Source organism: Acomys minous (assembly GCF_964271855.1).
Source record: "Acomys minous genome assembly, chromosome: 20".
Classification (NCBI taxonomy): domain Eukaryota; kingdom Metazoa; phylum Chordata; class Mammalia; order Rodentia; family Muridae; genus Acomys; species Acomys minous.
The window spans coordinates 12021236-12036227 of NC_140502.1; the positions used below are offsets into that span (position 1 = coordinate 12021236).

General features: G+C 47.3%; 1 protein-coding gene across 1 annotated transcript; it reads left to right on the forward strand.

Annotated features, from left to right (window-relative positions):
• The first annotated feature begins 205 nt into the window (after window positions 1-205).
• Window positions 206-13663, forward strand: LOC311591216 (uncharacterized protein). The gene is made up of 5 exons (XM_084770618.1): window positions 206-423; window positions 2086-2180; window positions 3706-3832; window positions 8004-8099; window positions 9849-13663. The coding sequence occupies exons 2-5, from the start codon at window positions 2148-2150 to the stop codon at window positions 11471-11473; spliced, it is 1881 nt and encodes a 626-aa protein (XP_084626744.1). The 5' UTR covers window positions 206-423; window positions 2086-2147; the 3' UTR covers window positions 11474-13663.
• Window positions 13664-14992: the final 1329 nt, after the last annotated feature.

Consider the following 14992-nt stretch of genomic DNA (forward strand, 5'->3'; position numbering starts at 1 on the left):
TCTGAGAGCCCGCCCTACTTGATAAACCCGCCCCTCATTTATTCTCCTCTGAGAGCCCGCCCTACTTGATAAACCCGCCCCTCATTTATTCTCCTCTGAGAACCTGCCCTACTTGATAACCCCGCCCCTCACCTCAGGCTCCGCCCCTCATCTCAGGCTCCAGAAGACCCGCTCCTCCTCCGTAAGCCCCGCCTCTCTAGAACTCTGCTCCGCGGGTGTCGCCGGCAGAGGCTGCGCCTGCGCACGGAAAGCTTGTAGGCTCCTCCCAGGATCCCTTGGTTGACAGCGTCGGGGTCGGGAGGCAGCTGGGTGAGCAGGGTGAGCTTAGGTGCTTGCTGGGGAGTGGGAGCCCGTGCGCTTGCGGGCGGGAGAGATCCTCTTGGTCCCCCGCGTTTCCCAAAACCAGCGCCCTTCCGTCTGCAGGTAGGCGAGCGGATGCGCGGAATCTGGGGGAGTCCGGATCTAAGCCTGTGTGCATGGGTGTGCCAGGCCGGAATGTGTGTGAAAACGAACTGGGCTGTTGAGTTTTCAGTGTGGCCGCACGTTCGTGTGATTGCGTGAGAGAGAGAGGAAGATGGAGTCTGAGAAGAAATAAGTGGCGTGGGTCTAAGAGGACCCGTGGACCGCACGGCAGGTTTATCTTCCGGTGATCTGCGTTACAGCACTTAAATGCTTGGCATCTCCAGAGTAGTAAATTTCTTGGTGACTACTCGTGATGGTGGCTTAGCAGACTCAAGGTTGCTTCAGGGTCGGGGCCTGATCATCACAGCTATCTGACGGGATTAGAGCCTCAAACCCCACAGGGGAGAGGAAGAGAGGGACTGAAGGATCAGTTGATTACCACAGGCCGGTCCTTTTGTTGTTTTGAGACAGTTTCCCGTACCCCAGGCTGTCCACAAACTTTGAACCCCTGATCTTCCTAACTCAGCTTTCCAAGTGCTGGGATTATAGGAGTGTGCAACCTACATCTAGATAAACGCTTTACACAGCCACATCTATGTAATGGAGTGTCCATAGGAACTCAAAAAGGAAAGGATTCAGAGCTTTCTGACAGCTTCATGTGTGGCGGTTCCTGCAGAAGGTTCCACATCCTTTCCCACACAGCTTTGCCCAATGTAACTCTTTAGTTGTACATTTGAAAACGGTATGAGTGATTTGTGTCACAGTGTGCAGGTCAGAAGACAACGCTGCGGAGTTGGTTCTCTCCTTTTAACTTTTTTTTGGGGGGGAGGGGGAGGGTCTCGAGAAAAGGTTTCTCTGTGTAGCCTTGGCTGTCCTGGACTCGCTTTGTAGACCAGGCTGGCCTCAAACTCACAGCGATCCACCTGCCTCAGCCTCCTGAGTGCTGGGATTAAAAGAGTGTGCCACCCACCGCCAGGCCTCTCTTTTAATTTTTTGTGTGGGCTCTGGGAGTCGAATTCTGGTCCTCAGGCTTGAGTGGGAAGAACTTCACCGGCTTTAACCATTTCTCCAGCTCTTCATGTACCTTAAAATATATTCCTTCTGATACTTTTGGGGTGGGGGGAGCGGGCAATGGGGGGAGTTCATGCCCACTTAGCCTCTCAGCTTTGGGAACCCCATCTGGAATGGATTTGTGCAGGCTCTGTGCCTGCTGCCACAGTCCCTGTGAGTTCATGTGAGCGTCAGTGCTGTTGTGGACCCAGAAGACAGCTGGTTTGTTGGTGTCCTCTATCCCCTGTGGCTCTTACCATCTTCCACCTCCCCTTCCGCATAGCTCCCTGATCCCTGAGAGGATGCGTTTGAAGAAGACATCCCATTCAGGACTGAGTGTTCCAAGGCCCCTCCCTCCGTGCACAGTGTCCAGGAGTGGGTCTTTGCGTTGGTCCCCGTCTCCTGCAGGGGGAAGCCTCTTTGATAATGGCTGAACAAGAAGACCCTGGCGTGGTTCCCACGGGGTCCCGGAAGTGATTTTTGGATCCAGTCGAGTTGACAGCGAAGTTTGAACATCACATCTGCTCTCAGCCAGCTGAACCTGGGAAGAGAGAAAGGGAAGGGGGCAGCTTACACTGCTGATGCAGGGAGAACAGTGAAGACCTTGGCTTTCACTACCTTCTCTTGCCCTAGGCTGGACTTCCCAGGACACAGTTGTTCTCCAAGAGAGAAGCCGGGAGGGAAGGCAGGAAGAAATGACCGTTGAACTAATGCAAGCCGTGTTACAGGTTAGTTGCTGTTTCTTCTTCTTCTTCTTCTTCTTCTTCTTCTTCTCCTCCTCCTCCTCCTCCTCCTCCTCCTCTTCTTCTTCTTCTTCTCCTTCTTCTTTTCAAGACCGAGTTTTCAGAGATAGAGTAATGAGTCTCTATGTAGCCTTGGCTGTCCTGGACTCACTTTGTGGACCAGGCTGGCCTCGAACTCACAGCGATCCGCCTGCCTCTGCCTCCCCCGTGTGCTGGGATTAAAAGCGTGCGCCACCACGCCCAGCAAGTAGTGGTCTTGGTGATTAGCACTAAGCAACAGACCTTTGGAAATTGTGGTCAACAGTCTGTCCCAGGGCCTGGCCAACCCCTTCTCCCACAGGACGTTATCCTTAACCGCCTAGTAGGCGACTAATAACAATGATGAGGCATACAGCCCACCCACTCAGAGCCCCCCCCATCTCTCTACCTTATGATTATACACACTCCTTTATGATTGATATAGACTCTTCCGAGCTCATGGCCAGACCACCATGGTATGCTTGGATCCTGAAAGCTAAGGAGGGTTTGTGGGCCTGGTTTAGTACTTAGATGGGAGACAGAGTCTAATTATGGAGCCCAGGCCGGTTTCAAACTTACAGCAATCTTCCTGCCTCCTGCTCACAAGTAGAAGGATTCGAGGTGTGGACCACCGTGCCCTGAATGCACATTTTTAACCACTTGAAACAGAGGTAGGTATCTCAGTCCTAGTATGAATTGGGTTCCAGGAGAGATGTTCATGCAAGGCCCCTCTCATGTACCCCTCGATAGGATTAAAAAAAAAAGATTTATTTGTTTAATGTATGAATGGGCATGTACACTGGGCAGTCCAGAAGAGGGCATCAGATCACATCATAGATGGCTGTGAGCCACCATGTGGTTGCTGGGAATTGAACTCAAGACCTTTGGAAGAGCAGCCGGTGCTCTTAACCTCTGAGCCATCTCTCCAGTCCCCTCTATGGGAATTTTTGTCCAGCTCTCTCTGCCCCTAAAATCGTAACACGGAGCTTGCAATTGGCTTCAGAATTTAGGCAGTCTTGTGACGTGCAGGCAGATCCCACAAACTTGGATCATCAGAGATCATGGAAGTCTTTTTTTTTTTCTTTTTTAATGTCCTTTCATTCATCTTGAGATATTTTACTCTTTCTTTTTTTTTTCTTTTTTTTTTTTTGAGATGGGAGGAGGTGGCCCACTTGGTTGCCCAAGCTGGCCCTGAACTTGTCCTCACCTTCCAAGTGCCCGTGGTTAATCTCCGTCTCACTCCCAGCCTTGTTTTCTGTCTACATATTTGAACTTGCCAGACATTTCACATAAGTGCCATGGTACAGGGTGCAGTCTTTTTTTTTTTGTGTCCTCCCTCCACTTAGTAACCGACTCCCAAGGCAACCTCCCCCCCCCCCCCCCCCGCTACCCCAATGCCCACCCCCCTCCCCCCATCCTCCCCCACCTCTACCCCAAACACAGATAGTAAGAATATAGCAGAACTTTGTGATGTATTTTTGTGTCATCTCAGGACGCGGTGACGTTCAAGGATGTTGCGATCGACTTCTCTCAGGAGGAGTGGGAGTGGCTGGACCCTGCTCAGAGGACTCTGTACAGGACCGTGGTGCTGGAGAATTATTGGAACTTGGTTTCCGTGGGTAAGCACATCCTCACTGCGGGTAACCGGGGCATCTCAAGGCACCACTCACATCTGTGTTACTAAAGCAGTGGTCATCGTGTCGCGGTTAAATGAAAAGTTCAGATGCGGGGGTGGGGGTGGGGGTGGGGGTGGGGGTGAGGGGTGGGGGCAGTTGGAAACCCCAGACAGGGAGGGACTTGTAGCAGGCGCCTCCATCTCCCATTGCCTCTGTGTTAACAGTTTTGCTCTCCTCACCCAGTGTAAATGTTACAGGTCTGAGGGGAAGGCTTCCCCTCTGCTGAGGGAGAGGGGGAGGAATTTCCCCAAGCGAAAGGGTATGCTAGCCATTGGGAGCCAAGGAATACTGAGGTCACACAGCACAGCAGACCTCTCGCAGAGGAGATTTGTTAAGATGGGAGAACCCAGGAGGGCGGGTGCCTCTGCTTGGGCAAGACGCGCGGCAGGAAACTGAGCAGAAGGCTAGGATTTCATGGGGCCAGAGCTTTCTCCACGGTGGGAACTGGTGGGATTTCAAGTCTAGAGACTGGGGTGGGCTCAGGGACTGATGGCATTTCAAGCCCTGATCTTGGACTTGACCAGGGGCTGGGACTTGCTGTTAGGGCAGTGAGCGTGTTCTGTCGGTGGAACCTGGCGGTTGGAGGTCGCTAGGAAGTAACAGAGCCGGAGACGACTATGGCCTAGTCACTATAAATGTAGAATATCACTTTTCAAGTATGTTTCCTAAATGTTTTTATTACATTGATTTTTATTTGTGTGTGTGTGTGTGTGTGTGTGTGTGTGTGTGTGTGTGTGTGTGTGACAAGTTGAAGGATGCTTTAGAGGACTCGGATTGGCTGAGGTCATCAGGCTTGGTAGCAAGTGCCTTTACTTACTGAGCCATCTCACTGATCCCCAGATATGTATCTGTTTATTAACTTATGGTAAATCAGTGGCACCCAATGTCTTAAAATCTCTTCAGATGCTTGCTTTGCTCTTGGAGTGCCTAATATGGACCCTTCTCACCTAGTTATATAACGGATGAGCTTGCTCTTCTCTGGACATTCTTTGTCCCAAGGCCACTGGTCCTCAACCTTCCCAGTGCTGCGCCCCTTTAATACAGTTCGTCGTGTGGTGGTGACTCCCACCATAAGGTCATTGCCATTGTTACTTCATAACTGAAATTGCTACTGTTATGAACTGTAAGGCAAATAGCTGAAACGCAGGGAATCTGATGTGTAACCCCCAAATGTATCATGGCCCATAGGCTGAGAACCATGGTGTTAGGCTAAATATATACCTTAAGCCACATTTGGAAAACTGTAGACTATTTTTCTTCTATCTCATCATCTTTGGGGACTTGGGTTGTGCTTGGATCCTTTGATACTCTGTCTCATATGATCTGTTTAATTTGTAACATCTTTAGTGTTTCAGATTACATGATTTGTGTTAATTGGCTTCCAGAATAAATGTTTTTTTGTGTTGGTCCGTTGGTTTTTCTGTGTACATGGTTTCTCTGTGTAACAGAGGCCTGGCTGTCCTGGACTTGGTTTGTAGACCAGGCTGGCCTCACCGAGATCCATCTGCCTCTGCTTCCAGAGTGCTGGGATTAAAGGCGTGGTTACTCTTGTTTTTCTTAACCTGTGTTAAGCCCATCTATTAATCTTTAAAGTGTCACTCTGTTCTCAGTTCTAGACTTTTCATTTTGTTTTTATTTTATTTTATTTTTAAAGATTTGAGGGGTGTGTGTGTGTGTGTGTGTGTGTGTGTGTGTGTGTGTATGTGTGTGTGTGTGTGTGTGTATGTGTGTGAGGGGGAAAGGGGGAGGGGCTGGCTGACTGTATGCCACATGTATGCAGCATGCCACCTGGGTACAGCTAACCCCTTAGTCCACAGAAGGGTATCAAACCTCTGAAGCTGAAGTTACGGGTGGTTGTAAGCTTCCTCAACATGACGATGGGAACTGAACTAGTGTCCTTTGGAAGAGCAGTTTATGCTCTTAACCACTGAGCCATCTCTCCAGATTCCGACTGCTTCTTTGGTATTTTTTGTACTTTCTGTTTTTCTACTGAGAGTCACCCCCTCTCGCTCCTTCCCTTTTTTCCTCCCTCCTTCCCTTCCTTCTTTTCTCATTTTTTGAGACAGGGTCTCCCTGTGGATCCCTGGCTTGCCTGGAACTCACTCTATAGACCAGGCTGGCCCCACACTCACAGAGTTCTGCCTCCCTCTATCTCCTGAGTGCTGAGATTAAAAGTATGCACCACCATTCTCCCTTTTTAAAAAATCTGTTTTAAAAATTGTTTTGTGGCACTCAGAGGAAGGACAGCAGGTTACCAAGAAGAGACTTGATACCCTATGAGCATATACAGGGGGAGGTAATCCCCCTCAGTCACAGTCATAGGGGAGGGGAATAAGGGGAAAATGGGAGGGAGGGAAGAATGGGAGGATACAAGGGATGGGATAACCATTGAGATGTAACAAGAATAAATTAATAAAATAATTGTTTTGCTGTACGTGTGTGTGTGTGTGTGCGCGCGCGCATACACATCCATGGGTGTGAGCAAGTGCAGGGTGTGCATGCCACAGTGTGTGTGGCGGTCAGAGGACAACCTTTGGATTTCTACCTTTCGGTGTTAATCTGCAGCTTGTGACAGGTTTATCAGTGAGGTGGGGGGGGGGCGGGGGGGGCAGTTCTCCTGACTCCGTCTTGCATCCTGCTGTAGGAAAGCTTGGATTAAGCCTGTATTTCCTGTGTGTGGCTTTGCGTGGGCTCTGGGAATTCAGATTCAGATCTTCATGCATACATGTCAGGTGTTTTACCCATTGAACCGTATTCTCAGCTCATTTGTCTATATACAAAACAATAGACAATTTAAAAATAAAATATCATTTATCTTACAAAAATAATATTTTTTATTCTTTGAAAGGTATATGTGTATGTGGTGTATTTTATTCTTTTCCACCCTTCACAACCATCTCCAGCTCCGACTGAGACATACCAACCCCCTCTCCTTCCTGACTTCATGTCCTTTTCTTTAATTATTATTATTATTATTATTAATCACCCCTGGAATCCAGTTAGTGCCGGCTATATGTCCGTGGGTATAGGTAGGGCCATCCCCTGAGGCATGGGCATCCTATCTGCAGCCGCATCACCAGAGGAAAGTGATTTTTCTTCAGCAGCTGCCAATAGCTTCTCCAGTAGGAGTGGAGCCTCATCAACCCCTCCCCCATCCGGCTAAAATGTTGACTGGCTTGATTGTGCGTGTCTTGCGTGGGCAGCCATAGCGGCTTGCTTGTCTGTTATTTTACAAGCATGTCTTCCCTTTACATGCTTGAGGGTAGATTCCACAGCTGTTTCAAAATCTGCTCGCTAAACCGGGCGGTGGTGGCAACATGTAGAGGCAGGAGGATCTCTGTGAGTACCAGGCCAGGCCAGTATGGTCTGCAGGGTGAGTTCCAGGACAGCCAGGGCTACACAGAGAAACCCTGTCTCAAACCAAAAGAAAAAAATATTTATGTCAAATTTTAGAAGAGATTTTATTTGTACTAGTATATACATACGCTGCTAGGCAGTGGGGGCTCACGCCTTTAATCTCAGCACTCTGGAGGCGGAGGCAGGCGGATCTCTGAGTTCAAGGCCAGCCTGGTCTGCAGAGGAAATTCCAGGAGAGCCAAGGCTACACAGAGAAACCCTGTCTCAAAAACAACAACAACAAAATGTATATGCATATGTGTCTATCTGGCGTATGTACATGCGGATGCAATTGCACGAAGAAGAGGGTATTAGATTCTCCTCGAGTTATAGTCACAGGTGTCTGAGCTGCTTATCTATTATGTGGGCTGGAAACTGAGCCTAGTTCCTCTTCAAGAGCTTACTGTGCTCCCAAGCACTGAGTTTATCCCCGTAGCAGGGCCATTTAAAAATAAAAATCTCACTTACTACTTGCAATGGCCCTTTAAAGATACCAAGTTAAGCTTTTGCCCTTCCCTCTCCCTCCATGAGAAATAGTGTAATTTCTGTGGGGTTGACTGTTGGCAGCTACCCCTGAGTTTTATGCAGTCCAGCCTTCAGCTGTGTTTGGTCCCTTTATTTCGTATAGAGGCATCAGACTTAAGGAGCTGACTTATGTGCCCAAACAACCCAAAACATGACCTATTTTTGTGTCTTTTTTTTTTTTTTTTAAATTCAGGAGCTTGCATTTCCAAGCCTTATCTAATCTCCTTATTGGAACGTGGGAAGGAGCCTTGGGAGGCGAAAGATGAGGTGACAAGAAGCGCATTACGAGGTGAGACCACGAGAAGCATTTGGAGAAAGGGACCGTCATCTTCACAGGTCCTCACCCCATTGCTGTGGCTTCCTAGATACTCTTCCTAAGCCTTATTATGATCCTGGGAGTGAATTGAAGTTTCCTTGCTTGGCATGGGTTCCCTTCTGCGTCACCCTTGTCTCTCCTAGTTTGCCCTCGTCTCCGTAGTCAGTTGTTTTGTACAGAGGAGAACGTCCTAGATTCGACTTGCATGGCTGTGGCGACGCTCCCCACAAAAGCAGCGGTAAGGGGGGACAGTGTCTATTTGATCTTGCCATCCCACACTGTAGTCCGTCACTGTAGGGCCTTCACAGTGGTGGGATCTTGAAACAGCTGTTCACAGAGCAGAGAGAGTGAAAGCATGCGTGCCTGGCACTCAGCTAGCTTCCTGTACTCAGAGACAGCCCCAAGGCTGAGAGTGCTGCTGCCTGTGTTCAGGATGGAGCTTTCCACATCCATTTAGGCGATCAAGGGACTCCCCCGCAGACATGCTCACAAGCTACTTTCATCTTTACCTACTGTCCTCCACTGAGACACCTGTCCCTAACCATCGCAGATAACAACAAAACCTTATACTCGTGGCCCTAAAATGTGACGCTTTTCCTAAGTTGCTGAAGGTAAGAAAGTGAATGAAGAAATTCCTTACTACGCAGCCTGGGTTGTATGAGAAATAAGCGTCGGGTGCACTGAAACACACGCGCACATAACGGATGGTCTCAGGAGCACTATTTCCTCGTGATGAAATTAGAACCGCGCACTTGCCTTTAAATCCCAGGGGACGCCATGAAGCATGCCGTGGGTATGTGTGTGTGTGTGTGGCTGCTGATGGAAAACTCTGGAGAGTTTTGAGAAGTGATAGTCATTAAATATCCCGGCGGTTAAAGCAAATTAACTTAAGCATACACCCTAGTCAGTTATAAGTAGGGCACACGGGGCTGGAAAGATGGCTCAGTGCTGAAGACCTGGGTTCGATTCCCAGTGCCCACATGGCAGCTCCCAACTGTCTGTAACTCCAGTTCCAGGGGCTCTTCTGGCCTCTGTGGGCAACAAGCATGCACATGGTGCATAGACATACATGCAGACAAAACATTCATATATATTGAATGAATGGATAAATAAATAAATAGATAGATAAATACCTTTAGAGGTAGGAGATATTACAGACTTAGTTTTCTTAGTCACGTCCCCCATATTCCTGTTTTCCATCTTTTCCCTGCCGCCATATTTGTTCTTGTCACTCTTGACAAAATACCCACTGCAGACAACTGAAGAGGGGGAAGGATTTGCTTGTGGTCCCCCAACCCCCCCCCCCCCCCCCCAGTTTCAGAGGTTTCCACCTCTGCATTGGCAGCAGTGAAGGACGGGTATGGCAGAGGAAAGCTGTTTGTTGGTGACAGCCAGAAAGCTAATAGAAGCCTGCCCCTGATGCTGAATTTCCTCCCCATGTTAATTTTATTCCACTCTCCCAGTGTATTAGACAGTGGTACTCACGTTCAGGGAGGGCGTGACCTCCCTAGTTAGTCACTATGGAAACAGCCTCACATATATACATAGAAGTATGCTTTACTAGGCTCCTGTGCAACTCTTTTCCCCATCCAATAGAGTTAGTAGTCAAGGTGGTTACAGAGCTCTTTATTCCATGCACATCTTTGCATGTTTTCTAGCTGAGAGACTTACGTGTGGCTGTGTGGAGTTTGTTAAATAGTTTTGTTTGTTTACATTTTTTAGATGGAGACTCTGTACGCAAGACGCAAGAATTATCTCTGAAGCAATTTGTGTTTGATGATGTGCCAGTGGAGAAGATCAGAAGTTTTGGTCATGAGCGTCCCACCTCTGGAAGAAAGTGGGAGCATAAAGACCTTTTTGATAGACAGGTGATGCATCAGGAAATATTTAGCATGGAAGAAACCGCCACTCATAAAGAAAGTCCCATTAAAGAAATAGGCCACAAGCACACCAAATCTTCATACTCTGTCCATCTGGACAGTGTAGAGGAGACTATTTATAGTCACAAGTCAAATAAGAAAAGCTTCTGCAAAAATCCCAGGGTGCGAAAATACAAGAAAATCTGGGCAGGGAAGAACATATTTAAATGTAACGAGTGCGAGAAAACCTTCACCCATAGCTCATCTGTTACTGTTCATCAGAGAATTCACACGGGTGAGAAGCCGTATAAGTGCACAGTCTGTGGAAAGGCCTTCAAGCAGAGTCACCACCTTGCTCAGCACCACACAACACACACCCATGAGAAACTCTTTGAGTGTAAAGAGTGTAAAAAAGCCTTCAGCCAGAATTCATACCTTATTGTACATCAAAGAATCCATACTGGAGAAAAGCCATATAAGTGTAAGGAATGTACAAAATCCTTCAGACAGCCTGCGCACCTGGCTCAGCATCAGAGGATTCACACTGGGGAGAAACCTTATAAGTGTGAGGAGTGTGGGAAGGCCTTCAGGGACAGTTCTACCTTCACTCAACATCAGAGATGTCACAATGACAAACGGCCCTTTCAGTGTGTTGAGTGTGGGCAAGCCTTCAGGTACAACATGTCCCTTACTCGTCACTTTAGGCATTACCACACTGGAGAGAAGCCATTTGACTGCACTGACTGTGGCAAAGTCTTCAGCGTTCACATAGGACTCACCCTGCACAGGAGAATTCACACTGGGGAGAAACCTTACAAATGTACCGTGTGTGGGAAAGCGTTCCGCAGTGGGTCATCCCTGACCGTACACCACAGGATTCACACGGGTGAGAAACCTTACAAGTGTGACGTTTGTGGGAAAGCCTTTAGCCATAGCATGTCACTCACTGGCCACCAGCGAGTCCATTCTGGAGAGAAACCTTATCCATGTAAGGAGTGTGGGAAAGCTTTTCGGCAGAGCGTCCATCTTGTGGTTCATTCAAGGATCCATACTGGAGAAAAACCCTATGAGTGTAAGGAATGCGGGAAAGCTTTTAGAGAGAGTTCACAGCTGACCACTCACTGGAGGAATCACACAGGAGAAAAACCTTTTGAATGTAAGCAGTGCGGCAAGTTTTTCAAAAGAAGTACCTACCTCGCCAGACATCAGAAAATCCATACAGGAGAGAAACCCTATGAGTGTGATGCCTGTGGTAAAACCTTCACGCATACTGCCTACCTTATAAGACATAGGAGAGTTCATACTGGAGAGAAACCTTATAAATGCACCGAGTGTGGAAAGGCATTTGGTGATGGCTCATCCCGCGCCCAGCATCAGAGACTCCATACTGGCCAGAGGCCCTACATATGCGATAAATGTGGAAAGGCCTTCAGGACAAAGTCATCCCTCAACTGTCACCAAAGGTGTCACACTGGGAAGGAACCTTAATACTGTATACCCCGTGGCAAACCCTTAGCCACCGAATAAACGTTTACCATTCATCAGAGTTTCCAACTATCAATCGGATTGCTCACTTTATTCCACCCACGTGGAAGAATTCACACAAGAGAGCTCATAGTGACGTGAGGAATGTGGAGGAGTCTTCAGCGATGTTCTTAAACCATCCGACATTGGTGAGTTCTTGCAGTGTCATGTCTGGTGTTCCTCTGTGTCACCACGCCCTGTGTATACACCTGCTAAATATTTCCGTTTATTTTTGTTCCTGTTAGTCTGCTCCAAACACTGCTATTTGACTTGGACTTTCCCAAATGCCCAGCCTGTGTCCTTCATGTTTATTATTCATGTTACAGTCAGGGAATCTTTTAAAAATATAACTGTTATTTATGTACCTCTTGTAAGACTCATGGTCAAGTGTTTGTTTACGGCATATGAAGTGCTTACCAACAGGATCGACCGTATTAAGTCTGGATGGAGAACATCCCTCCAACAATTAGGAGACACATCAGCACAGAACACAGAGCTAAAGGCACACCACAGAGGGGACATCCCTGAGCCAATGTTTTACTGGGTCCAAGGCGTACAGATTTCCTTTGTTCAGTTGAAGCAAGCAGGCACGAGTTCTGGGAGGTCGTCTTATGTGCCAGTCCATCTGGCACTTAGAGGGAGCGGTGGGAGCAGGGAGCACGGCTGGACGGGAGAAATGCTTCTAAGTTTTTACTCTTGGCACCAGCCTGGGCCATTTGTGGGCACTGTGATACTAGAAAGTGCCACGGGTGACTGACCTATGCTTCCAGCCTGGGAAAGTGAAAACTTTAATAGATATCAAGAGAATATAAAACAATAGGACTTCTCCACATGGGCCCATCCCTTAAAAAAAAATGTGTTCAACTAGAAATATTATTTGTAAATCACGAACTCCGGACCTTATAAAATGGCGTAGGTGGTCAGAAACACTCGGAAGCTGAAAAGCAGCTTCACGTGAGTGACAGTCAGCACGTGCAGTATGTTTACGGTTTAATAATTTAAGAAACTTTCTAACGAGTCTAAGGTTATGTTTCCATGTTGGTAACGAAATTAAATACGGCCTGATATGTAGAACGTGTTTTAGGAAGGGCCCAGAACATTGAATGAGACTGGAACAAAAAAAAAAAATTACAATTTATTTGGGAAAATAAATGACTATATAGTCAAGGCAAAAAGAAAAAGAAAAGAGAAGAAAAAAAAACCCCATTTCTAATGTTTATTAACAAACCCCTGCAGATAATGCCAGCTGAACAGTGAGCTCCAGCGTCACCATGAGATCCTATCTCAGACCACAAGGTGGAGGGCGACAGACTCCTAATATCGACTTCTGTCTTTCGCACATGCACACATGGGTGAGCACACCCATAAATACACATATATGAATACATATACAAATAAATAAATAAATAAATAAATAAATAAAAATAAGTTTTAAAGGGGGGATTGTGACTGGGTCTGGTGGCACAAACATTTCATCCCAGCACTCAGGAGGCAGAGGCAGGCCGAAGCTCTGAGTTTGAGACCAGCTTGGTCTACAGTGTAAGTTCTAAGGCAGCCAGGGTAACAGGGAAACCTTGAGTTAAAAACACCAGGTGGTGGCGCACGCCTCTAATCCCAGCACTCGGGAGGCAAAGGTAGGTGGATCTCTTGTGAGTTCGAGGCCAGCCTTGTCTACAAATCGAGTTCCAGGACAGCCAGGGCAGTTACACAGAGAAACCCTGTCTCAAAAATCCAAACAAACATAATGAAACAACCATAAAAACAACACCACCACCACCACCACCACAACAAAAGATTACAACCAAGATGAGTACATACTGCTGAAATAGGAAAATACGGGACCCAAACTCCCACTGTAGTTGTTCCAGAGGATTATGGGTGATGTTTGCAAGTCCATCACATGGTAGGTAGGTTCTGTTGGACTGTATGCCTGCCTTTCCCTGTTTATCCTAGCTCTAGTCCCCCCACCCCCCACCCCACAGATACATTGTGGTGTAAGTCTGCAGCTTGTTTTTCCCAGAGGCTTTGGCCACCTGCTTTCTGGAAGGGTGATTCAATGCGAGACAACAACAAAGACAGGAGAACAGAGCCTTGGGGAGACAGCAGGGTAATTGTTTCTCCTGCGCCTCCTGCTTTGGGTGCTGATGCTGCTGGGGGCAAATCGCTTCCAAATTCCTTTTTTTTTTTTTACATCTTTTTTTTTTTATTAATTTATTCTTGTTACATCTCAATGGTTATCCCATCCCTTGTATCCTCCCATTCTTCCCTCCCTCCCAATTTCCCCTTATTCCCCTCCCCTATGACTGTTCCTGAGGGGGATTACCTCCCCCTCTATATGATCATAGGGTATCAAGTCTCTTCTTGGTAACTTGCTGTCCTTCCTCTGATTGCCACCAGGTCTCCCCGTCCAGGGGACATGGTCAAAGGTGAGGCACCAGGTGCTCTGAGTTCTTAGAACTCCCGGTTCTGTTAGGGCAGCTCCTAGGAGTTTAGCTCCTGCAGAGAGGGCCCTGGCTCTTGGATTGGGGTAATGGTTCTGTAATGGCTCTAAGTTATTGGTTCTCAACCTGTCGGTTGTTGTGACCGACCCTTTCACAGGAGTTGCATATCAGATACCTTGCATATCCTGTATTTATATTCTCATTTGTAACAGTAGCAAAATTGCAGTTATAAAGTGGCAACAAAATAACTTCATGACTGGGGGTCACCACAACATAAGGGACTGTATTGTTTTTGTTTTTGTTTTTTCTGAGACAGGGTTTCTCTGTGTAGCCTTGGCTGTCCTGGACTCACTTTGTAGACCAGGTTGGCCTGGAACTCACAGCGATCCACCTGCCTCTGCCTCCCCAGTGCTGGGATTAGTGGTGGCAGCTCTGGGAAGGTTGAGAACCACTGTCTTAGTTTCTGGAGTTGGCTTTGGTTTTTGTCTAGCTTGCCAACTTTGATACATTACATAAATTGACTTTTGAATGTTGAACTAGCATTGCACTCCCGAATGAGCCCCAGGTGATCTTTTAGGGTCGAAACTGAGCATCCTTAATCTGAATATTTGGAATCTAAAGCACTCCAAAGTTGGAAACTTTCAAAATGCCAAGTGCCAAACTCTATTCCTGCTTTTATCTAATAGGTTGTAATAATAAGAAAACGAAAGATTTGCTATCAAATTGCCAGGGTTGGGAGATGGCTCAGTGGTTAAGAGCGCCTTGTGCTTTTGCAGAAGCCTTGGATTTGGGGGTCCCAGCACCATATAGCAGCTCACAACGCTCTGTAACCCCAGTTCCAGGTGATATGATGCTCTTTTCCGGCCTCTACAGGCACTTTTGTCACACAATGCACATAAATACATGAAGGCAAAACACTCATCACATAGAATAAAAATAAATCTTTCAGGCGACAACCAATGCCGCAAGATCGTTTTTGTTTAAAAAAAAAAATAATGTGAGGTGTGATGGTACACATCTGTGATCCCAAAACTCTGGAGGC